A 12,748-nucleotide genomic window follows, 5' to 3' on the forward strand; every position below is an offset into this window, starting at 1 on the left:
AAATGTAAATATTTCCTCTACATATATTGAGATCCATATTAGGTAATAATTTTGCTTCAAGTGCCAAACATAGAAAATTCAAGAGAAGCAAGGTTTGTTTACCCATAGTTTTGTTTTTCTTCTTTCCTGGTTTTCTAAATTTTTTTTTTTTTTTTTTTTATCATTTCTGTTTTAGAAACTTCCTTTAGCCATTCTTTTAGGGTAGATTGGCTGGTGACAAATTTCCTTAGATTTTCTTTGGTAAAATACTTTATTTCTTATTAACTTCTGAAGCATAATTTGCCAGATATAGAATTTGGGATTGACAGTTCTTTCCTTTCAGCACTTAAATCATGGTCTTCTTGATTTCAAATGAGGAATCTGCTGATATCAGAATTGTTTTTTCCTTCTAGACGAGGTGTCACTTCTTTCTTGTTGTGTTTAAGATTTTTTCTTTGTCTCTAGTGTTCAGAAATTTTTTGTGTCTTGGCATGGACTTCTTTAAGTTATCTTGCTTGGGGTTTGCTTGGCTTTTTAATCTGCAAGTATATATCCTTTGACAAATTTGGGAAATTTCAGTCAGTAGTTTTTGAAGACTTTTCAGCCTCATCTTTTTTTTGTCTCCTTCTGGGACTTTAATGGCAGGAATGTAATGCTTTTGTTGTAGTCTCAGAGGTTTCTAAGCTTCTGTTTTTCATTGTTTCTTTCCTACTTCTTTTTCTCTCTGTTGTTCAGATGGATAATTCTATCATTCTATCTTCAGGTTCACTGGTTTTTAATTCTGTCATCTCCATTCTTATGTTAAGTGCATCCAGTGAGTTTTTAAAATTTTTATTTTGATTATATTTTTCAGTTCTAAGATTTCCATTTGATTCTTCTTTATATCTTCTATTTCTTTGCTGAAACCTATTTTTTTCATTTGTTTTAAGCATGATAGTAATTACTTGTGAAGACAATTTTAAGATGGTTGCTTTAAAATCTTTGTCAGATAATTCCAACATCTGTGTCATCTCAGTGTTAGTATTTGTTGATTGCCTTCTCTCTCTCTCTCAAGATTTTCTTGGTTCTTGGTATGAGAGTGATTTTCAAATGTATTGTTGACTTTTTGAGTATTGTTATGAGACTGGATGTTATTTAAATCTTCTATTTTAGTGAGCCTCCTCAAACATGACACTGGAGGGAATAAGGAGGGGCTGCCTCATTTCCCACTCGTTCTCCATTGACACCTGGGTGGGGTATAGAGCCTCATTACTGCTGAATGGAGGTAGAATTTCAGGCTCCCCACTAGGCTTCCTCTGATACCACTGTGGCTAGAGCACCTTGTTAGTGCTCCTCTTGTGGCCTCTACTGACATCATAGGGCAGTGGACTCATTACTGCTTGGCAGAAGTGAGTATCCTGACACTCCTCCCCTGGGTTCCTCTAACATTATCCTAGTGGGAGAGAGAATTATGCCTCATCACCACTGGGCAGTGATCTATCTTCACCACAAGGGAGGTAGAGGAGGCCTTTGTTGTCACTTGGAAGGATGAGAGTTTGGCTCCATACTCAGCCTTTTTCTGACACTGGTCTGGTCGGGGGTTGGGCCTTAGTACAGCCTGATAAGAGTAGAATTCCAAGCTCCCCACTTGGCCTATGCCGATGGGGGTTGGGATGGGACCACAGATTTTTCTGTTTTGTTGGAGTAGAGATGTTATTGTCTAAATGTCTTCCTATGTTACTCCCTTTCTGGTTCTTTGACTAGAGAAAAAATGCTTTTCTTGAGGCTTCTTTTTTATTTGTACCTGTTGCCAGGTTGCCAGATTGCTGGTTTCTTCAGCTTCATGCCCAGGATAAGTGAAGAAAAAAATAAAATAATCTAGGGTCCAGGAAGCTCACTCCTGTGTCATTCCTTAAGTTCTGAGGTTCTTAGTTTACCTTCCTTCTTCACTCTACCTTTTAGAATCTTTTTATATTTGTTTTCTTTCTAGCGTTCAGAGTTTTTGTTTTTGTTTTTAGATGTATCTAGCTTAGGTAAAAGGAATAAGTCGATTCCATCTTGGTCCAGAGCATAGACATTTTTTGGACCCTGATCTTGCTTTCTGGTACACAGACCAGCACTGTCAACTGTGTGCATTTGCCAGACTTGACAACCATGACCTCAATGTCTTCATGCACACTGCTGATAAATATTGGAGGGGATCAGTAACTGAGTCCTTAGATATGTCCCTAAATACTTTTATATTTTTTACTTCGTGATTTGACAAGAATTATATTTAATTACATTTAATGCTATATCTTTTCCAGTCTGGCTTCATAGAGTGGATATCATTCATTTCCACAACATTTTTTTTTTTTTTTGAACTTTCCATTTTTTTTTCTCTCTCACATACACACTGAACCTATTTTTTCCCTTTGTTGGCTTCACTTCTCTTAATGCACAGATAACTTCACCATAGTCCCTTCCCAGCATTTACCTGTGGGTCAGTCACTTTATATTGTTCAGTTGGTTACATTAAACCCTTTCACCCAGTTGATCTTTCTGCACTCTTCTGCCAAGTTCTCGAGATTGAACTCACTTCATTGTGTTTCTTTTCCTGCTCTGAGGCCCCATTTGTTCATGAAGAAAGGCATGAAACAATAGAGATTTCTTCCATTGCAAAATCCTATGGAAAATTTAGGTTGATTCTGAAACTAAACCTATGAAAATAAACCAATTGAGTAAAAGATTCACTGGAAAATACACTTGATTCTCGTTATTTGCAGATTCTGTACTTGTGAATCTACCTACTTGCTAAAATGTGTTTGAAAACCCAAAGTTAATATTCAAGGCACTTTCCTGATCATTAACAAACATGCACAGAGTAGCAAAAATTTTTACACACTCCTACTTCAGGTCTAAAAAGATGATGCTGCCTTCTTGTTTTAGCTTTAATACCATAAACTTATATCCTTTCTGTGGTCTATTTAATGCCACATTTTTAACATTTTTATGCTTTTTTTTTTTTTTGGTGATTTTGCTATTTGAAATAGTTCCCAGGTGTAGTTCTGAAGTGAAGTGCAAGAAGGCTGTATGTGCCTTATGGAGAAAATATGTATGTTAGATAAACCTCATTCAGGCATAAGTTACAGTGCTGTTGGCTGTGAGTTCAGTGTTCATGAACCAATAATATATGTTAAATAAAGTGTCTTTCAACAGAAACATGCACAAAATGGTTATATATTGATCAATTAAGAAAAATCTGACCAGGGGCTCATGGAAATTTAACCCTTTATTTTCCCTAGGAGCAATGATTGATTGATTATTCACTAATTCGGTGTTTGCAGCAACTTCATAGAACATAACTACCATGAACAATAAGAATCTTGATGGTTATAGAAAAAAGATCTGCAATCATTGTTTAGATGTTATTGTATATGTCTCATTTTAATCCTATTCATCCTACTTGCCTCTAACTTTACTAAAACTATTGAAAACACCTTGTGCTTTTACATCTGTGATCATTATCTATGATCTTTATTTAAATACCTCACTTCTATTTACAGTAACTTTCTAAAAGTTTTAGAGGAACAACTGTAGTCTTTAGCTTTTTATTTTTTAATTTTTATTACAGAAATTTCAAATGTATGCAGAAATAAAGATAATAATATAATGAACCCCATGTACTTATCACCTAGCTCCAACAATTTTCAACTCATGGCCAAGCTTATTTTATCCCTCTATATTTTAACACAATCCCCTTAATCCTTCCCTCCACCTCAAAATTCCAGACCTGTTTTGAAGTAAATCACAAATGTCATATAATTTCATCTGAAAATATATTCCTTATTCTACAATGTCACTTTGATGATGGTATTAAAGGTTTATATTCTTTACAAATTTGGGAAATAAAAGATAAGGAACCAAGTTCAGCCCTGTGATTACAATATCCTACTTTCCTATCTCGAAAAGAAACTGGCACCCATTTTTTTTCTCTTTTACATCTAGCACCCACAATTTTGTCACTTGACTGGCTCCTTATATTTTATATTACAGAAATTATCAATAACCGCATATGCAAAATTATTTCTTGGGTCTTCTAGTCTTTCTCATCTCAGTGGCATTTTGTCTCCTGTTCTTTGATAAAATTTGATCCTCCTTTGGTTTCTTTGATCCTGAAATATGCTAATTCTCCTTCCCTCCAAGCACTCAGTTCTGGTTCCTTCTTTTGGTTCCTCTTTCCTTTTCTCTAAGCCTGACTACCCTTCAAGAATCAAATCTCAGATGAAAATTTTCTCTGTTCTTTACATATTCACTTAAAGAAGCTTTCTTTTTTTTGAATTCAGCTATCACTTTAATGACTTCTAAATCTACATGTCCAAAATTAATCTCTTGTCCAAATTTAGTCTTACAGTTCCACCTACCCCTAAACCATTTTTATTTATGTTTTAAGTTATTAATATAAGACTAAAATTCATATGTGTGCTATCATAAAGTCAACAAGCATCATGAAATGTTAACTATTTTTCATTTTTAAGTTTCTCATTTATGTTATCGGCTTTCATTATTCTTGCGGTCTTTCATCTCCTTCACATGTAGTCAGTCAAGTCCTAGAATATTTCTCCTCTTTATTACATCTTCCAGATTTATCTCGTTTGCCTCCATTCCTTCTGTTAACACTCTAATTTATTCCTTTATTACTCTATATCTTGATCACTAAAATTGCTCCTGGTTTGCCTTTTACTTCTAATTTTAAAAGTTTCTGTTATATGCATTTGTGAATAAACTTCCTGCTCCGTTTCTCACTAAACCACTCACCAAAGATAAGAGGATTTATGGAAAGAATAGAGTTGAGACAAACCAATGGATCCTCAAAGGCTATGCAACTTAGTAACCAGAGAATTAACAACAAACAACTGTACTTTGAAAAATAACTTGAACAGAGTAGGCAGGCAGAATGCCCAGGGTGGCTCGTGGCTGATTTAGGGGATATTAAAAATGCACAGAAACTGTAGAGTGAAAATATGAGTTTGCTGAGGCTGAGACAATGCACATTGGAGTATAGCCCAAAGCAGAGGAAGATCTGCAACCTGTTGAGATCTAAGAATTAAGCAAAGCTGGGCTCTGCCTTCCTCTCTCTCTCTCTCTCTCTCTCTCTCTCTCTCTCTCTCTCTCTCTCTTTCTCTCTCTCTCTGTTTGGTGTCAGGGGGTGAGGGAGTCCTAGGCACAGGCACTTTTAAAACATTTTGTTAAAATAAAGCCCCAGAGGCTTCTGCCTGTGAATAGCTGAGTTGATAGTTTTTTCCTTTTCTCTTGAAGATTATAATTCTCCTCCCATAGTTCTGGCCCTCTTGCATGAGACAAAATACATATAAACCATCACTTCTATCTTATATTGACATAACTCTCCTATGCACCAATTGTGTGTGACCTAACTAGTGTTAAAGAAATAGGCTATATGTTTTTATTCTTATACTTCCTGGACATCACCTTATTTTTCATGTTTTACTACTGTTAGATGCATTACTAACTTTTTCCTTGATTACTTTTTCCTCTATTACTTTTTCCTCAGACTCTTTAACTCCTGTCTCTTAAACAGATTTAAACTTTGTCATCTCTGACATTTAGTATTTTTTTTATCCTAATCTGCTCTGCCTGTGCTTGAGTTTCAATTATCAAAATTATTTATTTTCAAATAACATCATATGGCACATCTTATTTCTATAAATAGATTCTAGATTCCTTGAGGGTAAGGCCCATGTATTTCCACTCTCTTTATATCTCTTACCATATGTGAGGGCATCAGTAAACACTATTGGTCATTCATTTCAAAATTACAAACACTATTTCAAATTCAGCTATTATGATTATTAAATATTTGTACATGGATAGAAGGAAATTCACAAGGAAGTTAGCATAATGTAAGGGCAGAGAACATAGTCTCTGAGTTAGATCATTTTAGATTCACATTCAAGTTCTGTCACTAAGTAGGGTGGGACAGAAGACAAATTACTTAATTTCTACAAGTTTCAGTTCTTTGTTGTTAAATGGAAAAAATGAAACCTAACTGTATGTTTTGTTGTCAGAATTACAGGAGTTAATGAGAGAATATATTAATTAATTAGGAGAGCTTCATAGAGTGCTGAACACTTAATGGATGGTCAGTAACTATATGTCCCAGGGATCTGAGGAATAATAAGCCAGTACCTTTTTTTTTTTTTAAATAACCTTTTTAAGGAAACATGACCTCTGGAGTTCACTAGATATAAACAATTGGCATTTGTGATTTTGCGTATTTATTTACTAATTTCTTTGTCCCAGGCTCTATGCTAAGCACTTTGCACACTATTTTACATAATCTTCAAAATAATCATCAGAGGCAAGGATTATTAGGAGTATTGAAATAAGTAAATTAGAGGTCTTGGCCAGCTTGGAAAGGCCAGACTTAAGATTTAAAACTGAGTGCCTGACTCTAATGTTTGTGCTCTTTACTGGTAACAGACTCATCAACCTTCTTTTGGAAGCTACATCACACTGATAAGGAGGCAACCAGTAAGGAGAATTACTTTGTCAGATGTACCAGACAGGTTAAGAATATTGTTTTCCAAAGAGGTGGAGTCTTTAATATCATTGTACTGAATCATGAGGCTAAGACATTTCTCAAGGTGCTGGAGCCCCTCCTTTATGTGAATTACTGACTCAGAGGGAACCACTTGTGCATTTGAACACACTGAAGACTTTCGAAAACTGCCTTCTCATTAAACTTGTTAGAAAAATAGTAAATTTCTCTGTATTGAATAAGTTAGTAATTACTAATTTCTTCCTTCTCCTTTAGGGTGACTCTGGAGGACCACTGGTTAGTCCAGATGCTAGAGATATCTGGTACCTTGCTGGAATAGTGAGCTGGGGAGATGAATGCGGGCAACCCAATAAGCCTGGTGTTTATACCAGAGTGACTGCGTTTCGAGACTGGATCACTTCCCAAACTGGTATCTGAGAGAGAAAAACCTAGCAGAATGGTGTGGATTTTTGTTTATAGGCCATTCTTAGAGATAAAGAATTCCAGAAGAAGCCTTTCAGGTCACCTGAATCTGACCAAAAAATGAAACTGTCTGCTTGATACATAATTTTCTTCCTAGCTCTGCTTCACGTGTGAGCATACTGCTTCTGCCAGATGGATTCTGTCACAACTTACATTCATTTATTTTCTAGAATTTTTCTGTCATTGAAATTTTGCCTTGTTGACATAAATTTCTCATGTGTATATACAATTTGCAATGATTCCTTTCTTAATTTCTCCTTCTGTTATCTCAGTAAATTTCCACTTTCAAGGGACAAGACAAAGAATAAAAGGAAATATAAAAAAGGAAAAAGTATATTGTTATATACAGAAAAATATTTGGTGTTTTTTTTTCTTAGCAGAATGAGGAAAATGATCATATTCATTATGAGAGGTCAAGCAGAGACAACAGAATATTAAGCACTCTATGATGGAGAAAGAATGGGAACTAAGTTAAGGAAATATATAAAGAAATCAAGATATAGCTTTTTTTTTTTATTTTTAATTTCCAGTTAGACAACTATAGAAATAAATGTGGGGAAAATTCTGCTTTCTTGTGACCCATGATATTTATTTAAATTCTATATAATGTGCTTGTTCTAATTTAAAGCAAATAATGTTTACTTAACATTGCATTGCTAGGATGTCAATATATAACAGTAAAAAATAATAAGTCTTCCACTTGCTTGACATCATAATATGGTAATCTGTGAAGCAGAGAAAGATGAGGAAGTATCACTAATTAATTTATTGCAAATCTTTTTAAAATCTGAGGCTAAGATTTAAACTATTTGACAACCATCATACCTTTTGTGGTAAGTTTTTTGTGTGGTTGAATGTGAGGGAATAAAGAGAGAATCAGTTCAAACTACTAAATGAAATGGGATTATCACCAAGTACTTGTGTATTTGTGTTTGAATCTTTTCCAAACTGCAAAGCCTTGAATAGGAATAAGGTCCAGTGTTAGTATATAGCTATAGTCATGCCAATGAAGCTAGAGCTCAGACTAACATTCTGAAATAATTGCATGTCTTCCCCTGCTGCTGTGGTTCTGTTACATGCTTGCACTCTGGGTTTATTTAGGTTCAGGTGGGAAGATCTCATAGAGAAGATATTCTGGAAGCTGACTCCTTGCTAAATGTAGTATGGCACTGAATTGTTAACTGCTCAGCTATAAAATAGAAAAGTAAAACCTAATATCAGTCATCTTCATAATTTTAGTTTTGTTAAATTACTACTGAGCTGTTAGAGACACAATATTCGAGTGGTCTAAACCAATATGAAATCATGACTGGTGCTATGACATCTGGCATGTTAATGGAGAAATTCACTGAGTCTTTTGTTACCCTTCCCTCATTGTACAAAGCTACTCATGCAAGTTCTGCATGGTACCACAACAGCTTTGAAAATCAACATTAATAGGAATATGTTGACTTTTATTGACCTGAATAACATGGCATATGAATTGATAAAATTTAGGCATTTGTTTAAAGTAACACATGAAAACTGACATGAATTAAGTGTTAAATATTTTTCAGAAACTACTTTTGTTCCATATAATAAAATATTTTGAGAAAAAACAAAATTGAGGAAGTAATAAATTTTAAGCAAAGATTTAAGTACGTTTCAAATTAAATTACTCTGTGTTCTATTAAAAATTGGTTCCCCTTTTTCAGTATATTCTGCAGTCATGCCTCTAGGTGGCATCCACAAGCTACAGGAAGATACAGAGAATAAAGATGTCTGGATCCTCAAGCAATAATGAAAACTGTAGTAGAAGTTCTATAGTGGGGTCTTGTAAAACCAAAAAATTACAATTCATCTTTGAAAAGGTATTTTAAAATTGACCCATGTAAACTGGCATCATGATTAGTATTTTCCAGATTCCTGGAGCTGAATTTCCAAACTAAAATAAAATTTATTAATGAAACATGAGGAACTTCCTCTGTAAACAAACTTGAGATTTAAACTGACAAATTTTAGAAGTTTAGTTTCACAATGGCATCATATTCTTCAGAGAAATATATATATTTTTATTTTTTACAAAATATTTGAGAAACAAGTTGAGTACAGTGAAAATATGAGTAAAAGTTCACACTTTATGTGCACAGTGAAATGGATAATACAGTATCATATTTTTGAAATGGTAACTTTTGAAAGATAACATATAAATGATTTCAGTGTGCTTGGATTTATCTGTTTTAACCAATTCATTGGAGAAAGTTAAGTCATGACAAATAATATTTGTTAATTGTACAAGAGGGCAGGCGTTTCCTCTTCCATATTTTTATGTCTCTTCCCACAGCACCTAGTAAAGTGTTCAATATCTAATAATAGTCTTTAATTAAATGTTGTTAAAAAGTTTAACAACATTTATGCATTATGTATTATGCAGAAAACATAGCTTTATTATTGTTTACACATTGATTTTAAGGAGTAATGCCAGTTTTTACACTAACTGTGTTACTAAAGCCAGTTATTTAAACACTTACTATTATTTACCTCAAATGATTGTTTAGAGATTAAGATGAGACAATATTTGAAAGTGCTTGGAAATAGTAGGTGCTTGAGAAATGCTACTATTATAACTGTTGTAATGAAACTGCAGTCTTGTTTTCCATAATTGCTACTTGATCATAATAGTTTGAATAAATATTTTTGAAATGAAGAGATAATTAGACCAACAGAATAGACTGGTTTCTTGTTTAATTTTGCTGCTACAAAAGTACTTTAACTGGGATCATTCCAAAACATATTGTCAAGTTCTTCTCTGACAGTGATTCTAATTTTTTATTTCATTTTTTTTTGAAAGTGACAAACCATATTAACCATAGAGTGACTGGATTATATCAAGATCTTTAATCTAGTTCAAATGATGCCTCCTCCATGATGATTTCCTTGACTCCCTCAAGTAGATAAAGTCAAGGAAGACTTACTTTATCTTTTCTGAAATTCATTACTATTTAAAAAACTTTTTTTATTTTCAGATAATCATAGACTCACATAGAGCTGTAAAATATAATATAGAGAGATCCTATGTATTCTTTATTTGGTTTCCAAAATAAAGATTTTTTTTTTTTTTAGTAGATGAGTTTATTTGAGTCAAACTAGCAACATATGCTAGGAACAAGATCTCAAATACTCTTTCAATGGTAACATTTTGCTTAGCTATAGTAAAATATCACAATATGAAAGTTGATGTCAAAACAATTCATCAACCTTATTCATATTTTTCTAGTTATTAAAACATACAATGCAATTATGTCTGTATGTGTTATTTAGTTCCATGTAATTTTACCACATATGTGGATCTGTGTAACCACCACTAGGTGCAGAATAGTTTGATCATAACAACCCCTCATGCTACTCACAGTCACCTGGCTTCCTCCCTAAACTTATTCCCTTTTTCTAACCCTTGATAACCACTAATATATTCTATATCTTTATAATTTTGTCAATTCAAGAATAGTATATAAGGGAAATCATACGGTATATAACCTTTGTAGGTTGGCTTTTCCAAGTTGTGTGTGTCAATTTTCATTCTTTTTTATTGCTGCATAGTATTTCATGGCATGTATATATCACAGTCTGTTTATTCATTCACCCATTTAAGTGCATTCAAGTTGTTTAAGCTTTTGCCTATAATGAATAAAACTACTATAACATGTGTAGATGTGTAGGTTTTTGTTTTCATTTCTCTGGGATTAATGGTCTAGAGTACATTAATGGTTGTATGGTAAACATGTTGGGTTGTTAAGAAACTGCTATAATCTTCTCAGATGGCTTCTTAGCATTTTTTAACTTCTCTGTAACTATACTCTCTTCTAATTTTTTTTAGACATGTGTGAATAGCTCTGATTTCAACACTAGACTGTAAGTGTTGTAGGGGTAGAGACCATGACTGATTCATTTTAATAACCTTCACAGTCCATTCGAAAGTATATTACTTATAATGTGTACTCAATAAAGATTAATTAAATAGTGATGATAGCAATAACAGTAAAAAAAAACATAGCAATATATGTAAAATGGAAAAGAAGAAATTACTTTGAGTAGAAAAAAATTAACAATATTTTATCCTTCATAAATGTATTATGTCTTAATTTCTATAATTCTGGGCTCTATGACAGTACCTCTAAGTATCTAATAATGGTAGATATAAAATCTTCACTTTCCCACATGGTACACAATCAAACACACACTAAAGACATGGTTTATATGGTGATCCTATCCTCAAGCTTGACTTTATTTTCTGATACACGATACATTTCATGGTTTTCTGATATATCTGTATCAGCTTCTGCATTGCACTTGTGGAATGATTTCCAGGATAGGGATATACTCAATAAATATTTGTTGGTTTTTATTTTATAACCACATCTCTATAATTTATTTATCTTAATGTAATTTTTATTGTACAGCTCTCAAGGTGGAGTGAAAGATGGATGCCTGTGAAATGCAATTAGATCTCTCTTAGTTGACACTGATCCATTCATTAAGCAATATATCTGTGGGATAGCTGTATTCAGCTTCAATAAATACCACAGTCAATCACTATAACTGTTTTGCGTACACCCTTGACTCCTGTCCTCCTTCTCTCTTGCTCCACCACTCTGTGACACTTGCTTTTTACAATAACCCTGATTAAACCCAACTCTCCACCTTCTCTTTTCCTATACCGTGCAGTTGAACTTTTTTAGAGAAAAATACACGACACTGACTGATGTAACTTCAAATTCGTGATCAGAAACCTCCAGCATATTCTTAGTGCTTCCCCACCATTATACTGACTTTTTTGTTCACTCTGTCACTCTCCTAGATGTCTTTTTTGCATCTTTTTCTCTTCTCAACTCCCCTAACATCTGCTTATCCATCCCCATTTTCCACTGATGATCTTGTTTCCATATGCCTTCACTGCAAATTGAAGCATTGTGAAGAAAACCTCCACCACCTCTATTCACTTATCGACAGTTGCACCCTCACACTTGGCCTTCTTACCGGTTGCCCAGGTACTCAAATTGAAAACCATTCTCTATATCTGCACACTAGCTCTTACCTTGTCTCACCTACTTAAGGAATTTGCTCCAGCAACTCTTTTCTTCCTTTCTTATATGGTCAACTTTTCTTTTATTATTTCCATCATTTTAAAACAAATGTACAAACATGAAAAAAAAATATCTTGACTCCACTTTCTCCCCCAGGTGCTACTCACAGACTTTGTTGCAGAAAATCTTGAAAAAATTGGTTTATATTTGCTATCTCTTACACCTCTCCTTCCATTATTTCTTAAGCACATTTCAAACTTTGGTTCCATAATCTCACTAAAACTGCTCTTTGCAAGACATTTAGAGTCTTCATGTTGCTAAATCTCATGGTGAATTCTCATGTCTTTTTTTTTGTCTTTATTGAAATATAATAGACAATTAGTAGCTTGTATTTACATTGTACAATTCTATGAGTTTTTTAAAAATTATAGTTAGCGTACAATAATATACCAGTTTCAGCATAGCATAGTGATCACCCCACTAAATCTAGTACTCATCTTCCCCCTTACCTGTTTATTACAACATTATTAACCTTATCTTCCCCATGCTACACTCTGCATCTCTATGTCTATTCTGGATCTATCCTTTCATACCTCTTAATCCTTTTGCCTTTTTTTGTCCCTCAAACCCTCTCCCATCTAGTATTCCTCAAAATAGTCTCTGTATCAATGAGTTTATTTCTGCTTCTGTCATTGTTTTTTAGGTT

At 33.7% G+C, this 12,748-nt stretch overlaps 1 protein-coding gene across 1 annotated transcript in view; it reads left to right on the forward strand.

Annotated features, from left to right (window-relative positions):
- Window positions 1-6,947, forward strand: part of LOC107518167 (transmembrane protease serine 11E-like) — a 41,146-nt gene extending 34,199 nt beyond the window's left edge. The window contains exon 10 of the mRNA XM_016159614.2: window positions 6,773-6,947. Within this exon, the coding sequence (XP_016015100.1) occupies window positions 6,773-6,934 (162 nt within the window). The 3' untranslated portion in view covers window positions 6,935-6,947. The remainder of the gene's footprint in view (window positions 1-6,772) is intronic.
- The last annotated feature ends 5,801 nt before the right edge of the window (window positions 6,948-12,748 follow it).

The sequence above is a fragment of the Rousettus aegyptiacus genome, unplaced genomic scaffold (assembly GCF_014176215.1).
Source record: "Rousettus aegyptiacus isolate mRouAeg1 unplaced genomic scaffold, mRouAeg1.p scaffold_m13_p_10, whole genome shotgun sequence".
Lineage (NCBI taxonomy): Eukaryota > Metazoa > Chordata > Mammalia > Chiroptera > Pteropodidae > Rousettus > Rousettus aegyptiacus.